The 16,247-nt window shown below is 44.3% G+C and overlaps 1 protein-coding gene across 1 annotated transcript in view; it reads right to left on the bottom strand.

Annotated features, from left to right (window-relative positions):
* The window catches only part of Fam193a (family with sequence similarity 193 member A), a 191,013-nt gene that overhangs the window by 17,121 nt on the left and 157,645 nt on the right, over nucleotides 1-16,247 (bottom strand). Inside the window, exons 14-18 of the mRNA XM_045130323.1 lie at nucleotides 8,874-9,072; nucleotides 7,699-7,989; nucleotides 6,771-7,053; nucleotides 5,868-6,051; nucleotides 2,595-2,825 (exon numbers count right to left, since the gene is read on the bottom strand). Coding sequence (XP_044986258.1) covers nucleotides 2,595-2,825; nucleotides 5,868-6,051; nucleotides 6,771-7,053; nucleotides 7,699-7,989; nucleotides 8,874-9,072 — 1,188 coding nt within the window. The remainder of the gene's footprint in view (nucleotides 1-2,594; nucleotides 2,826-5,867; nucleotides 6,052-6,770; nucleotides 7,054-7,698; nucleotides 7,990-8,873; nucleotides 9,073-16,247) is intronic.

The raw sequence follows: 16,247 nt of genomic DNA, 5'->3' as shown, positions 1-16,247 counted from the left end.
TTCTATGGTAACCTACTATGGTAATTTAATGGCCCCCAATACATTCAGGACTTTTTAAAAATTTTTTTCTTTATTTATTTAAAAGTGACAGAGAGAGAAAGAAGCAGAAGGAGGGAGGGAGAGGGAGGGGGAGAGAGAGAGAGAGAGAGAGAGAGAGAGAGAGAGAGAGAGAGAGAGACAGAGAAAGAACGGGCGTGCCAGGGCTTCAAGCCACTGCAAATGAACTCCAGACGCATGCGCCCCCTTGTGCATCTGGCTAACATGGGTCCAGGGGAATCGAGCCTTGAACTGGAGTCCTTAGGCTTCATAGGCAAGTGCTTAACCGCTAAGCCATCTCTCCAGCCCTATTCAGGATTTTATTAAAGTTTGTACTTTAGATCTGCAACCACCTGGCTGGAGATGGTGTCACAGTGGGTGAATCCTAGGGTACAGTCCTAAGATGTGGGAATGGATTTGGAATTCTAAAGATATGCAAAGTGCTTAAGCTTTGCATGGAGTTTTCTAAATGTGCTTGCCTGCTTTTTGGTGGTGGCTTGTGGCTTTCTCTTTCTCTGCTTGGACCTATGAAAGCAGGCCAGCTTCTACCATTATGGGACCCTGCTTCAAACAAATCCCTTCTTCACATAAGTATGCCTGGTCTGGAAGTTCATCCCAGCAATGTGTGGCTGTTTGCTACACATACATTTTTATTTACTGGGGATTAAACCCAGGAACTCTGCATGCTAAGTAAGCCAAGTGCCTCTTGATAATGTACTTTAAAAATTAGACAATTCAAGTAAAAAATGTTTAACCTCCTTGCTTTATTTTATAAGGACAAAAGTTAGCCTTCGTTACAGGCAGCATTCAACAGGCAGCTCCTGGAGGGAACATGGAAGAGGGTCAAGCTCAATGTCTGCTGTAGAATGTGGGGCTATGCTGGAATGTGAACTATCATTCCACATGGACTGGCTGCACTCAGAATGCTGACCTCTACATTGACACAAGCTCCATGCATAGCCCAGACTAGATAAACAAGGCTCCCATAAAGGGATCCCAGCACAGAGTACTGGACCTCTGTCTTTGTTTCAGCAACAAGCACAATTCACAATCTCTGTGTGGCCATGTAAAACAGAGAGCTGGACAGAGAGCAGTGCCAGTTCACAAGAGGGTGTGCAGGTGCTGAGCATAGTTTATGGCATTGCCTTCTATGAATAGTGGTGAGCTTCAAGTCTAGATTTCAGACTGCCTGTAAGGACAAGATCAAGAGCCTGGGATGGGGGAGGGACCCCTGAGAAACAGAGGAAGGAGTCGTACAGATCTCCAATGAAACTGAGGGTTGTAGACCACCTTAGATGGAGACCCCACCTTCCTCTTCCCTCACAGCTTTGCCTGACCATGCTGAAGGAAGGGACTCTGAGCCATTCTACTGTCAGGACCCTCGGAATCTCTTTATAAGCTTCCACTGCTTGCAGCCACATTGGCTTGCCTGCATCTAGGTTTTAGAACCTAGCATGTTTGGAGGCCTAAACCAGAAATCTCTTTCAAATTGCTCCAACACAAGATCTGTAGAAGGTTTCTAAGGTGTGTGTGTGTGTGTGTGTGTGTGTGTGTGTGTGTGTGTGTGTGTGTGTGTATATATATATATATATATATATATATATATATATATATAAATTTTTTTTTACTTTTCAAAGTAGGGTCTTGCTCTATCCCAAGCTGACCTGGAATTCATTATGTAGTCTCAGGGTGGCCTTAAACCCACAGCAATCCTCCTACCTCTGCCTCCCGAGTGCTTGCATTCAAGGCATGTGCCAGCATGCTGGCTTAATTTATTTTTCTTCAAGATAAGGTCTCACTCCAGCCCAGGCTGACTTGGAATAAGATAAATTTTATTGGCAGGGTGGTAGTAGTGCTGGTGGTAGAAAAACACAGAGTAGGTCTACTGCCATCACTTTCAGAAAGAGCAGGACATAAAGTATAATTTTCATTGGCAGAAACAGGTTCTAGATGCCTTGCTTCCTCACTAGGCAGAGGGCAAGTTGCTTCACAGCTCCAATCCTGGGCAAGTAGACATCTGCTTCTTGTGACATATCATGCTCTCTGGGGAGGTGGAAACTCCCATGCGTTGCCACACAGACAGGTGGCTCTCTTTCCCACACTTTAATATTGATGTTATACTATCCTCTCAACTAGATAGGGAATCAGAACAAGAATGTGGGAGGGCCTGCCTAAATATCAATACAAAGGCTATACTGGGTAGGGCCCTGCCTGTCCCTATTCTTATCAAAGGCTCCTCTTCACCCACAAGCTCCAAAACCCTACAAGGGACTCTCCTGCTCCATTTCTCCTTGGGAAGGCAGGTTCCCACAGGCAGAGGGGCAGGGTTTGCTGTCCCCAGCTCAGGACCTGAAGCCTTGAGTGAGGTCTACTAATATACCCATGACTCAAGGGGAAGTGGTATCCTGAAAATATAAGCAAAGTGATATAGCTTCCATTTCAGACCATCAGACAGAAAGGGCTCTCAGATTACCAAGGCAGGCATGCTAACCAGCTGCTGTCCCTGGTCTTCTGCATGCACACCTTTACATGTGCCCTGATACAGAGTTGTCACTTGCCTTTCTCTGCTTGTGTCTTGCTCGCTTGGCTGCTCGGGTACTGCTAACAGGCTTGGTCTCGGAGCTGTTTATGAACTGTAACAAATCCTCTACTCTCCGATGATCAACTACACCTTCCCGCTCTGAGATCTGGTCCATTTTCTTGGGTTGCTCTTCTTTCCTCTTGGTCAGCCGTAAGCGAAGTTTTTCCCTCATTTCTGCATAATTTCTACTTGTTGGTGCAGCTGGAGGCTAAGATAGAAACACAACTAAATTAGTCCTCACATTTTAAAAGTTTGGGGCAGGAAGGATATCTTAGAGATTAAGATGATTGCCTGTAAAGCCAAAGGACCCAGGCTTGATTCCCCAGGACCCACGTAAGCCAGATGAACAAGGTGGCGAATACATCTAGAGTTCATTTACAGCGGCTGGAGGCCCTGGTATACCCATTCTCTTTCTCCCCGCCCCTCTCTCCCACCTCCCGCCTCTTTCTCTGTCAAATAGATTTAAAAAAAAAATTTAAACTAAGTTTTGAATGTAACAAGTTTCAGATTCTGTCTGTAAAAATAATTTGTTTTTAAAAATTACTTAAATAGCAATGACCATTGTGAAAATTAAGATAAATGTCAGGAAGGTAAAGTTTAACTATCATCATGCAATCTCAAAGTTGCATTTCGACTTCTATCTTTAACTTTATACCTATCTGTAAATATCTGCATAATATGTGTATAAATATATCTATATATATTGAAAATCTGATAAAATATATACAAATAGGCTTTTTAAGCTGAAAAGCAATAACACATACTGATGTCTCTTTTATTTACTACAGTGAGATTATCCTTTAATGCTAAAAGCCCTGTCTGCAGTATCTTTCCATGGATTCCCAGATTTCCTATTTAGCCCTTAAAGCACACTGTCACCTATTGCCAAACTCCATACAATCTAAACCATGTGCAGATCTTAGGAAACAGTCAGAAAAAAAGCAGACACAACAGAAACCTCATGCACCTGGCCCTTCCTCCTGCCTGTCCCTAGAGACCAGGGGTGACTTCTGCTTGTATAAATAAATTTATTATTCAGAAAATATATACAAACATGCAGGTGTTCCACTATCTTTTGTACTCATCCAACAAGAAGATTCACACCACCCACAGTCAGCACTACCAAGGACTCCACTGTGTAGAGGAATGAAGCTGACAACTTTCTATTTGTTGGGCGTTTAGTAGCATCTCTTATTTAATCCAGTTTTTTGTTTGTTTGTTTGTTTTTCAAGGTAAGGTCTGGCTCTAATCCAGGCTAACCTGGAATTCACTATGTAGTCTCAGGGTGGTCTCAAACTCACAGCGATTCTCCTACCTCTGCTAGGATTAAGGGTATGTGCCACCACACTGTGGTTTAATCTAGTTTTTGAAATATCACAAATATAAAGATGCAGTGGGGCTGGAGAGATGACTCAGTGGTTGAGGCGCTTGCTTCCAAAGCCTAAGGACTAGAATGTGATTCTCTAGTACCTATGTAAAGTCATATGGCACACGGAGTTTGTTTGCAAGGCAAAAAGCCCTGGCACACCCATACTTACTTTCTTTGTGTCTGCCATCACCCTCTCTTGCAAATAAATAAAACTTTTTTTTTAATGCAGTGATTTAGGGGGCAGTGGTGGTTCATGCCCAAGAGGACTGCCATGAGTTTAAGGTCAGTCTGGGCTAGAGAAAGTTTAAGGTCAATCTAGGTTACAGAAGGTAACTCTGCCTCAACAAGCAAAAACAAACCAATCGAAACTGCAGTGATGACAGCTGAATTGCTTTTTCCTACTTCTAACTGGAAACAAAACAGAAGGGTTACTGTAAATTTGAGTAAGTATGGCATACTGATCTTAACATACTGTAATCAAAGGAGGAATTTCAGTATGTCTGTGAGACAGGCAAAGGGTGTGCATTTTTTGAGGGGAAGGGTTTGAGGTAGGATCTTACTGTAGCCCAGGCTGACCTTCAGGGTGGCCTCAAACTCACAATCCTACCTCTCCTCCCAACTTCTGGGATTAAAGGCATGCACCACCACACCCAGCTAAAGGGAGTGCATTTTAAGGTCAGAATAGGTTTTTTTCAACTAGTTGATCATTAGAAAATGAACAACAAGCGGGCGTGGTGGCACACGCCTTTAATCCCAGCACTCGGGAGGCGGAGGTAGGAGGATCACCGTGAGTTCAAGGCCACCCTGAGACTCCATAGTGAATTCCAGGTCAGCCTGGACTAGAGTAAGACCCTACCTCGAAAAAAACAAAAAAAAAAAAAAAAAAAAAGAAAGAAAGAAAATGAACAACAAGTTTAAACAACCTTACTATGACTGAAATGCATACAGGTTCTGTGCCAATTTTCCACTACCATGTTCCTTGTTGCTATTTAAGACTATATTGGGCTGGAGAGATACAGTTAAGTCACATGCCTGCAAAGCCCAAGGACCCAGGTTTGATTCTCCAGGTCCCATGTAAGCCAGATGCACATGGTGGCACGTGTGTCTGGAGTTCGTATGCAGTGGCTGGAGGGCCTAGTGAGCCCATGCTCTCTCTATCTCTCTCCCTCTCTGTGTCTCTAGTAAATAAATAAATAAAAACTGGATCAACTCTAATAGAAGAATAAATTGTGATTTAAAAAAAACTGCAGTGATGAAATTGCATCTCTTTATAAGTACAACCCAGAAGTGCACTTGCTATTTTCACACTGTACCTTGATTTTAACTATGCTGTAATTGAAGCTTTACACAACATAAAAATATCCTGAACTGGGGGCTAGAGAGATGATTCAGTGGTTAAAGTGCTTTCCTCAAAGCCTAAGGACCCAGGTTTGATTTCCAGTCCCCACATGAAACCAGATGCACAGGTTGATTCATGTGTCTGGAGTTCATTACAGGCCCTGGTGTGCCCATTCTCTCTATCTGCTTCCTTCCTTTCCTCTCCCCCCCCCCCCCACTTCCTTCCTTCCTTTCTGTCTCTTTCTTTCTCTCACACACATAAACAAATAAATATAAAAATACTTTGAAGGAACACCCAGGGCTGGAGAGATGGCTGAGCGGTTAAGGCACTTGCCTGCGAAGCCTAAGGACCCAGGTTTGATTCTACAGGTCTTCTGTAAGCCAGATGCACAAGGTGGCACATGCATCTGGAGTTCATTTGCTCTCTCTGTCCCTCTGTCTGTCTCTAATAAATAAATAAAAATACTTTGAACTGAACCCAGCACACAATTCTTGCCTAAGAATCTGCATGGATGTCATGATATGCTGACTATATGAACTTACCCCGCCGTGTCCAAAGAACTCACAGTAGCAGCAGTCACAGTACTTGCCCTCCTTCTGGTTTGTGGAAGTTGAGGTGCTAGAGCTATGCTCAGAGCAGCTGTCCTCATCTGCACTCTCATCCCCGTCGTCCTGCTGTGGGTCATAGACACCATTCTCGCAGCGGTGCCCTTCACAGTCAGGGTCACTGCAAAACCACACACAGCTCATGAGCAAACAGCCTGTTTCCAGAGCTGACTGGGAACTTTCTTCAGCCCCACCTGCTGTTCTGCCCATTTCTCAGACCAAGGCAGCATGGAAGTGGTATGGCCCCAGGGTCTTAGAATAACATGCAATCAAGATGGTGTGGTGACCGGGCTCAGTCAGGAGACATGGCACACATGTGCAGCAGTCACTCACATGCTCCTATAGTGCCACTGGACAGGCACACAGGAACTCCTTCAATGTTCCTCCCTCTTTTTGCAACCAGTGGTTTCACAGTGAGGTTTGTGAGATTACTTCAAATAGGCAAGTTCAAAGGTAACAGAAATGGTCTTTTATAAAAACGAGATTGTTTTAAAACACAGTTTATGAATTTCCTTCTGATTCTACCCAATGTATAGCAAATAAAAAACTTTAAAGACAAAAAAGATACACCCATGATGCCACCAGTGGTAAAGCCAGTCAGCCCAGGAGTCCCTGGTAGTCAGGACATTGGCTCTTCCCTCTGAAGAACTAGTCTTAAGGGTGCAGCTCCCCCTACCCTGCCCCAGCTTCTACTATAGTGGTGTCTGCATTCCTTCTGCATTGCACTGGAGTTGTTACCTGCATGGTCCCAGGGCAATCTGTGTTACTGGCATGATACAGCATCCAGTATTCAAAGTGCTCCCAGCCCTCCCCCACAGGACCTGGGCCTCCAGGGCTCACCTGCAGACACTGGGAGGGGCGCTAACGGAGCCATCTGTGGTGGAGGGCGGGGGTGCCACAGGGGCAGGACAGAAGCTCTTGCGTGTATCTACAAACCCAGGGGCTGTGGTTGCTGTTTTGGGGAGTGATGGGGCTGCAAGATTTGCAAGGTGAGGAGTGGAGGCTGGGGAGAGTGCAGCAGGAGACAGGGCTGGGAGCGGGGCCAGGCCCGTGGGGCTGTTCCTCGGAGCAGTAGGAGCCGAATGTCTGTGGTCCTCCTTGTTGAGGCCATGAAAGACATCACCTGCATGTAGAGATGCAAGAGAAACTGCTACCGACTGAAGAAAACAGACATTTATGCTTCCTTTAATTACACTTATTTCACCAATTTTTCATTTTGAAAATGTGTAGACCTCAAGAAAGATTGAAGGAACAACAGAAAGAATACCCACTCATCTTCAACTCAATTTGTCATATTTACTTTATTTCTCTTACCCACACCCAATTTGGCCCTAACATCTGGAGTAACTTTAGATGGTGAGGCCCCTGCAATTCAGTGCTTGTGCCCCTTTGACACTTGCCCTTGGTCTCATAATTTCCTTGCTTTCTGGCTTTTGGTCATTGTTGTGTGACAGAAGGCCAGGGGCAGGCAGTCTTGTTGGTTTTCATATGCCCTCTTTTGCTCAGTGGAATGTCTTAAGTAGCTTCCAGGGAGAGTGGATCCTGTCCTGTGCTAAGACAACAACTAAGCTGGCTCTGCCCATCACAGAAAACAGAGGCTTCAGGCAAAAAGAGCTCAGTGACCCAAAGGTATTCTATGTGTGACTAAAATGCAACCAGAGCCAACAGGGCTCATTCTCTGAGAATTTTTTGCTCCTCTGGCTAAATAAAAGGTAACACTAAGGCAGTGGAAGAAGCCAACAGGCCACATGGCTCCCAGGGTCCTTACCTATAGAAGGAGGCCTTCTAGACGACACCTTGAACTGGCTGCTGCTGGACTGCACCGTGGTGGCCGTACATGACACAGAAGATGTGGCTGAGGAGGTTGCCATGGCCACTGTGTTTGCCACAGCAACTTCATTTGCTTCCATAAAAGCATCTTGGAAATTGTACAAACACTTCTTTTTTGCAGCATTTTTTTTCTCTTTGCTATCTGAAACTGTAGGTGCTTCACTGCTGGGTGGAGGTGGAAGGGCTTCAGGTCTTGTTTCTGAGAGCGCTGGCCCTAATATATCACTCCCTTTAAAGAATGGGAAAATTAAAGCTTTTAAGAAAAAAAGCACTTAGCAATAGCCTAAAGGACATGCTAAAATTGGGGCTGCTAGAAGTCAAAACTCATCTAGGATGACACTTATAATACTCTAAGGGAAAAGGTTTATTGAGCACCTATTATGTGCCAATCCCTGCTTTCCAATATCACTAAGTGCCTTAAAATCTCTTTCTAAGGCTGATACTGTTACTCCCGTCCTAAAGATGAAAAAACTGAGGCTCAGAAAGGCTAAGCAACTTGCCTAAAGTCACACAGCTAGAAATCCTTTGCAAACACAAGTCAGGATATCCAATCTAGCTTCTGTTCTGAGCACATGCATGGCTGGTGTGGGGCTACTGGGACTCTGACCATATGAAGACAGAGGAAGTATAGAGGTATAGGTACCATTCTCTCCCAAGCGTCCCTGGCCCTGCCTAAGCAGCTGGGGAGGAAGTTGCTTGTTAGAGGGGAGAGTACCCATGTAGGGTCAATACAGAAACCAGAGGATAGGAATGTGAGTCACAGTGTTCAAGGATGTGGCACTATCTCCCTGCCCCCATGTACTGGACTGAGATCTGGTGGTCATCACTGCTCAAAGGTTGGACATGAACCCTGGAGACCAGAACCTCCACAGCACCATGTGGCTCAACTCACTAATGATGAGCAGCCAGAGCCAGTGTGCTGTCTCTGTTCAATCAATGCAGTGCACTGGTAGGTGCAGATGTGCAAGGGTGGGTGGGATGAAGCCCCAGGGTCCTCCCACTTTATGGTGGCAGCCGGGCAGCTGCAGCTGGGCCTCTATGGGACTGCAATGGGAGCAACCTACTTGGCTCAGATAATTTAAAACCTTAAGAAAGTTTTAACAAATTCCTTACCAGAAATTGTATCTGGCAAGAAAGTGCCAGGATTCCAGTTCTTATCATTCATCACTTCTGATCCCCAAAGACTTATAAATTTAGAACTATTCCACTCTGGAGTGTTCCCAAAACAGCTTGGATAAATATGATCTTGAAGAGATGCATTGAATACCTGAGGCTTATTTGTGTGATTCTGAACAGGTGCTGGCGGTAAAGCCTACAAAAAAAAATGTTCTAATCACATATCAAAATTAATATTCTGTTTACCTATATAGTTAAACTATAAACAGACAAACTATGACTAAAATCTTGCAGGACATGCTCCCTGCAAGCTTGTGTCCACAGGGAACACATCTCACAAGAGCTTGAGTGGCTTTCTTAGGAGACTATACATGTAGAATGACCCTTAACCAGAGGCGGCTGATGCCTTCAGACAATTCAATTATTTCTAGCATTTTTTGTTTGTTTGTTTTTGAGGTAGGATCTCACTCTAATCCCAGGCTAACCTAGAATTCACTATGTAGTCTCAGGCTGGCCTCAAACTCATGACAATCCTACCACCTCTGCCTCCTGAATGCTGGGATTAAAGGCATGTGCCACCACACCTGGCTACTTCTAACATTTTATATGTGGTTCACATGCACAAGATCTGTGCCTATAGCCTATTCTCATCAGACATTTTCATGATCATCACTATCAGGTCAACTTTGGAAGCAATGGTAATTGGTAAAACCCTTCTATTGAACTCTGAGACCTGTGCAGAGTGGCATAGATCTGAAGAGCTAGAGGGATTCTCCTTGGGTTCTGAAGGTGGAGCCCTTGCTCCTGCTCCCAGAGAGCCTCATTATCAAGTCTGCTTAGTCCCTGTGAGGACTCCTCATTGAGGGACAGGGAAGGTGGAATGGGTGGGTCAGTCAGCAAGCTATCTGGAAGCAAGCATCCCGCACAAAACCTGGGTGCTCGTGGGCCCTCTAGTCCATACCCTGACAACTAGGCCCTTTATGCTGATCCCTAAGGAGATCCTGGGAGGGCTGTGCTGTTTACATGGCTGTACTACTATGCTGGTCTCCACACTAGACCCCGTCAGTCCTTTTCCTCACAGCCAACTAAGTGACTTTTTTTTTCTTAGTTTTTCAAGGTAGGTTCTCACTCCAGCCCAGGCTGATCTGGAATTCACTCCTCAAACTCACAGAGATCCTCCTACCTCTGCCTCACGAGTGCTGGGATTAAAGGCATGCACCACGATGCCCGGCTCTAAGTGACCTTTTTTGAATGTCACTTCTATGTTTAGAAGGTTTCCCAATTCTTAAAATAAAACTCAAAGTCCTTACCATGACTTTGTGGTACTTCCCTGTCTCCTGCTCAGAACTGAGCACTCAACACAGGCCTCCCTCCCTGATCTCTACTCCCAAGCTCCTGCACTTGCTCTGGAATGCCCTCACCAGGTCCTGACCTCATCATGTATACTCACTCCCAGGCCTCAGCCCAGATGCCACTATCCCAAAGAAGCTGCCGCTATATTTGTTCCCACTATACTCAAGATCCAACACCCAAGACCAAATTGAGCCTCCCACTAAACATCCTGGGATCTGAGATCATCCTTCACTTGGAACAGTGTAACACAAGACTGACCTCAAACTTAGTAGTTTAATGTATGCCTTTTCCCAAATCACAGGTACTTCCTGAAGATTTGGGACATCTAGATGCTGGACCTGTACTCCAGCTCCGGTCAATGCTGGGCATACCATGCTCCTCAGCATCATCCAGTACTGCTGGGAAGAGCCACTGGGTCTTGCTCTGGGCAAGCCATAGGCCTGGTGTTGAGAAGGACCCCATTCGTTGGGATGCCAAGTAAACAGCAAATTCTGTAAACTTAAATGTAGGGCTTTCAGGATGATTTCCAGTTGTAGGTGATGGTTATGTAAAGTCCTGAGAGCCTGGTGGGGTAGACAGGAAGGGAGAGGGACACAGCCTGGGAACAGCCCATGTACATGGAAGGCAGTGGCCACATCAGAGGTAACTGTATAATTACTGTCATGAAAGGGACATGGAGTCAGAAAGGTCTCAAGCCAGGGGAATATAACTTAGTTAGTTTATTAGAAAGGTTAGTTGTGGTAACACAGTGGATGAATAGAAGGGGGAAGATGATGCTGGAGCTGTTGGTTAGGTGATAAGAACTGATGACACATGAGGTGAAGATAGTGAGGAAAAAAATTTGGAAGTCCCCAAACCTGGAAGTCAGGAACTGTCACCACTAGTCCCATTGTGAGGCAATAATAGAAATGGATTGGAACAGGGTCGCAAGCCTTAGCCTCCCTTTTAGTAGCTGTGTGACCTTGGGCAAATCACTCATCTTTTGTGCTTTAGTTTTCTCATCTGTCATCTGGAATTACCTACCTTGGGGCTTTGTAAAGAGTCAGCACCCTGCCAGGCTCACAATAAGCATTTGGTGGGAGTGAAGATGGATTCCCAGTATTTTCTAAGACTGTGGTCCCTGGGGATAAACCTACTGCCTGAATGGACAAATCCCAGTAACTGGGCCTAGTCTTCTGTGTACTTGTGAGCAGGGAGAGAAGGGTATCACTAGCTCTACCCTAGCTACTAGCAGAGCTCTGATGAGGGGCAGCTTCTTGAGGCAGAGGGGGAGGCTCATAGCAAATGCTCAGGATTCTAAAGTAGAAGTAGTAGGTCCAGACAGAAGCAGCAGGCTGAGTGAGATGGGCTGTTCAGGACAAAAGCAAAGACCAACACTGGCTGCTTTAGCAGGGGTGCTTAAAGAGACAAAAGGCAAGGGAAACCTTGGGCTCAAATGAATTCTCCTTGTCCAATGTTACTTTCCTACCTTGCGTCTACCTGCAAGTCCCAGGACACAGCATAGCATCCTTTGTTTCAGTGGCTCTGGGGATGGATCCCAAGGGCCTTATACATACTAGGCAAGTGCTCTACCACTGGGCCATATACCCTGGCCTGCCATAAATTTTTGGTAACAGATGAGATATTTGATTTGGATTGTGTTTTTGTCCTCTTTCGAAAATAGGGACCAGGATTAACTGATTTTGGTTTTTCTACAATGCAGCACAGGGCCTGGCACATACCGGGTGTTCAATAAATGACTGCTGAGCACAGCTCAGTGTAGAGGAATCAAAGAATGTGTGCCCCAAACTAACACTGGATGTACATGGTCATGGTTCCACACATTTTCTTACACATTTTAGAAGGCTACCTTATTTTTTAAAAAGGAAGTTCAGTTTACAGTATCAAGGCAAAATGTGGGGGATAGGTAATTTAAAAGTTGCATTTTCTCACTTTTTATACATGCTGCCTATTGACCACAATGGCTTATGATTTCCTTCTGAAAAAAAGGCAGCTGTAGATCATTGTGGGCCTTGCTTATTAAGTACTCAGCAGTTATCAACCAATGAAGTCTAAGGGCACCAGTCATTAAGCAATAAGGTCACACCCTCAACATGCAGATTTCGCTCTATGCAAATTCTCAAAGCTTCAATTAAGAGAACATTCCAATTTTTCGACTTTGCAACAAAAATAACTTGCAGGAAAAGATTTTTTTTTTCTTTTTTTTGCTTTAAGTGAAAGGCAGGATACAAATGCAAGCAAAAATGCCTTCATGAGGCAGCTTCCTAGATTCACTCCAGGAGCCAGTGATCCAGCCTGTTAAGAGAGAAACTTTTCATGCACAGTCAGCCTACCAGACATTCCAACAGTCACATGGCCACTGAGAAAGGTGAGATGAAATACTCCCTATTTCTGCTTACTTGGGGGTTTTCAGTATTCCTCCCAGAGATGGTAAAAGAGGCCTCACTATTCTCAGACTAGAGGAACTGTATACAACTCCCAAAGTAAAACACACCCCATAGATCATAACAAAATCCCCCAATCGTAGCACCCCCCAACTCTAAACCTATGACATGTTTTAAACATCTTACACACTTTTGTATAATGGCTGTCCTTAGGTTTCAAAGAACCTAGGGTGAGGTGTCTAGATGCTAAAAAGGCACAGAGCTCAACTGGACCTGCTTCTTGTGTCACTTCGCCTCAGCTAATACACTGAACTCAATGAGGGCCAGAAATAAGGCCATTCTTAACATTCCACACTCTCCCACAGAGAACTCAGAGACATCTGTTACTTCCGTCTAGACCCTTTCCTGGATGAAAAAAGGTAGGATTCAGAGTTGTAGCTCCACTGGCTGCTCTGTCCTACACATGCTGGCTTGTTTCTTTAAGGTTACCTGTTCTTCCCTGGGACTGACCTCTAAGAGGAGCTGCTTAACTGTACCTGCATAAGCACCTTGGTAGTAAAGTGCCTGACTGAGCAAAGGAACATACTGAGAAAAAAGGCTGAGGTGAAGAGAAAAGTAAGATAGCACTGCCCTTGAGGGTACTTACAATGTGGTCCCAAGAGAAGCAACAGAGCTAGACTCTGACAGAACCTCAAGTGGGTCAGTACCATGCTGGCTCTAGGCACCAGCAGACAGTAATTCTCTCTTAAGCAAGGCAGCCCCTACAGAGTAAATTGCATAAAAGATGACCTCATGACAAAACAAAACAATAAAATTCCCAGCTGGGTGTGGTGGTACAATAGCCTATAACTCCAACATCTGAAAAGAGGAAGGAAGATTGTGAATTTAAAAAAAAAAAATATTTATTTATTTGAGAGTGACGGAGAAAGAAAGAGGCAGAGAGAGAATGGGCACATCAGGGCCTCCAACCACTGCAAACGAACTCCAGATGCATGTGCCACCTTGTGCAACTGGCTTATGTGAGTACTATTGAGTCTAGCCTGGAATTGCATAGCAAGACTTGGCATCAAAAGTTAAGCCAAGCTGTCACTAAAGTTGAGAAAACAAAAACAACAACAAAAAGCTAAGCCAACAAAACACAAACCTACCCACAATAGAAACCAGCATACTTGAGTGACTGAGATAAAACAAAAAGCAGCAGACTAAAGACTAGAGAGATGTCTTAGTGGTAAAAGCTACAAAGCCTAAGGAGCCAGGTTTGATTCCCCAGTACCCACATAAGCCGTCTAGATGCACAAGGTGATGCATACATCTGAAATTCGTTTGCAGTGGCTGGAGACCCTGATGTACCCATTCTCTCTCTCTCTCTAATAAACACGTTAATAAAACATTTATTAAAGAGTCAGTTAAAGCTTAGGAATAAGAATTATAATTAGGGGGCTGGAAAGATGGCTCAGTGGACAAGGCACTTGCCTGAAAAACCTAACAATCTGGGTTCAATTCTCCAGTACCCACATAAAGCTAGATGCACAAAGTGACATGTGTACCTGAAATTCATTTGCAGCAGCCTGGAGACCTTGGTGTGCCCATTCTCTGTCTCTCTTTTCTCTCTGCTTGCAAATAAATGCAAATGAACTCCAGACGCCTTCTGCCACCTTATGCATCTGGTTTACATGGGCAGTGAGGAATCGAATCCAGTTCCCTAGACTCTGCAGGCAAGTGCCTTAACCACTAAGCTAGCTCCCCAGCCTAAATCTATATATCTATATAGAGAGAGGTATACATATATATATATACACACACACACACACACACACACACATATATACATATATATATATACACACACACACATATATATACATATATACATACATATATATATATGTATATATATGTTGTTTTATGACAGAGAGAAGAGACAGAATTGGTGTGTCAGGGCCTTAGCCACTGCAAACAAAATCCAGACATATGCACCATCTTTTTTTTTTAATGCGTTTTATTTAGTTATTTGAGAGAGAGGGAGAGAGAGAAAGAGAGAGAGAGAATGGGTACACCAGGGCCTCTAGCCACTGCAAATGAACTCCAGATGTGTGCGCCCTCGTGGGCATCTGGCTTATGTGAGTCCTGGAGAGTCGAACCGGGATCCTTTAGCTTTGCAGGCAAATGCCTTAACCACTAAGCCATCTCTCCAGCCCGCATGCACCATCTTGAGTGCATGTGCCACTTGTAAACATGAACCTCTTTGTGCATCTGGCTTTTATGTGGGTATTGGGGAATCAAACTTGGGTCCTAAGGCTTCACAGGCAAGCACTTTAACCACTAAGCCATCTTTCCAGCCTTAAAATATCTTTAAAAAATTATAATTGAGGGCTGGAGGGATGGCTCAGTGGTTAAGGTGCTTCCTTGCAAAGCACAATAAAGCCAGAGTCACAAAGTGGCACATGTGTCTGGAGATCACTTGTAGTGACTAGAGGCCCTGCTGTGCCCATTTTCTCTCTGCTAGGCATAGTGGTGAATGCCTTTAGTCCCAGCACTTGGGAGGCAGAGGTAGGAGGATGGCTGTGAGTTCAAGGCCAACCTGAGACTACATAGAGGATTGCCTGGACTAGAGCAAGACCCTACCTCGGAAAAATAAAACAACAACAACAAAAATAGGTATATGGAATTAAAACTGTACTGACAGTTTAGGCACCGTTAAAAGAATCATTTAGGGCTGAAGAAACAGCTTAGTGGTTAAGGTGCTGGCCTATGAAGCCTATAAATCTGAGTTCAATTCTCCAATACCTATATGAAGCCAGATGTACAAAATGGTACATGCATCTGGAGTTCGTTTGCAGTGGCTGGAGACCCTAGCATGCCCATTCTCTCTTTTTCTCTTTCTCCTTAAAAACAAATCTATTTTTGCTTAACTATAGCTAAGATTGACCAGAATAACATTAGAACTGTGGTTCATCAACAAAGATTAAGTTCAAAGCAGCGTGAGAGGCAAAGCTATTTAAGTACAAAGAATAAAATTAGATGGGGATGATGACCTATGCCTGTAATCCTAGAACTCAGGGGTAGAGTCAGGAATGCTGCAAGCTCAAAGTCAGCCTGGTCTACAAACCAATTCCAGGCCACCTAGGGCTATGAAGTAAGGAAAAAACAAGCACCAAGCAACCAGGAATGAAACCAGCTTAAGGATTTATCTTCCAAATTCAAGACATTAAATATATACAGATTCTCTGATGAGAAACATAAAGAACGTTTTCTAGATCTTCACTAGGCAGGCTTTTAGCAGACTTGGTTTTGGGGGTCCTTCCTATCTGGCCCCCAGCTACTTTTCTATAGCTTCAGGTGGTAAGATTTTCTCTTGGGGCTCTTCTTCAGGCTTGCATATTTTTATAAGAACCTAGTTTTCATGTTAAGGAAGCATACTCATTTAGACACTATAGAACCCAAACAATGTCAGAATGGTTCAAACTATTTTCAAATGATTTTACTCATCACATTCAGATAAGAGCCCCAAAAGGCTCTGCTGGCCTTCACTATGAAGTGGAGAGTAGATAAATAAACTCATGTGAAGAGTCCTCAAGTGTAAACCTGTTAGCAACGTCATCTGAAAACCCTAGTTAATAATACTCTAATTCAT

This window comes from Jaculus jaculus, chromosome 11 (genome assembly GCF_020740685.1).
Source record: "Jaculus jaculus isolate mJacJac1 chromosome 11, mJacJac1.mat.Y.cur, whole genome shotgun sequence".
NCBI classification, from domain to species: Eukaryota; Metazoa; Chordata; class Mammalia; order Rodentia; family Dipodidae; genus Jaculus; species Jaculus jaculus.
The sequence above is the reverse complement of the archived record's forward strand: the minus strand, read 5'-3'. Positions and strand labels throughout refer to the sequence as shown.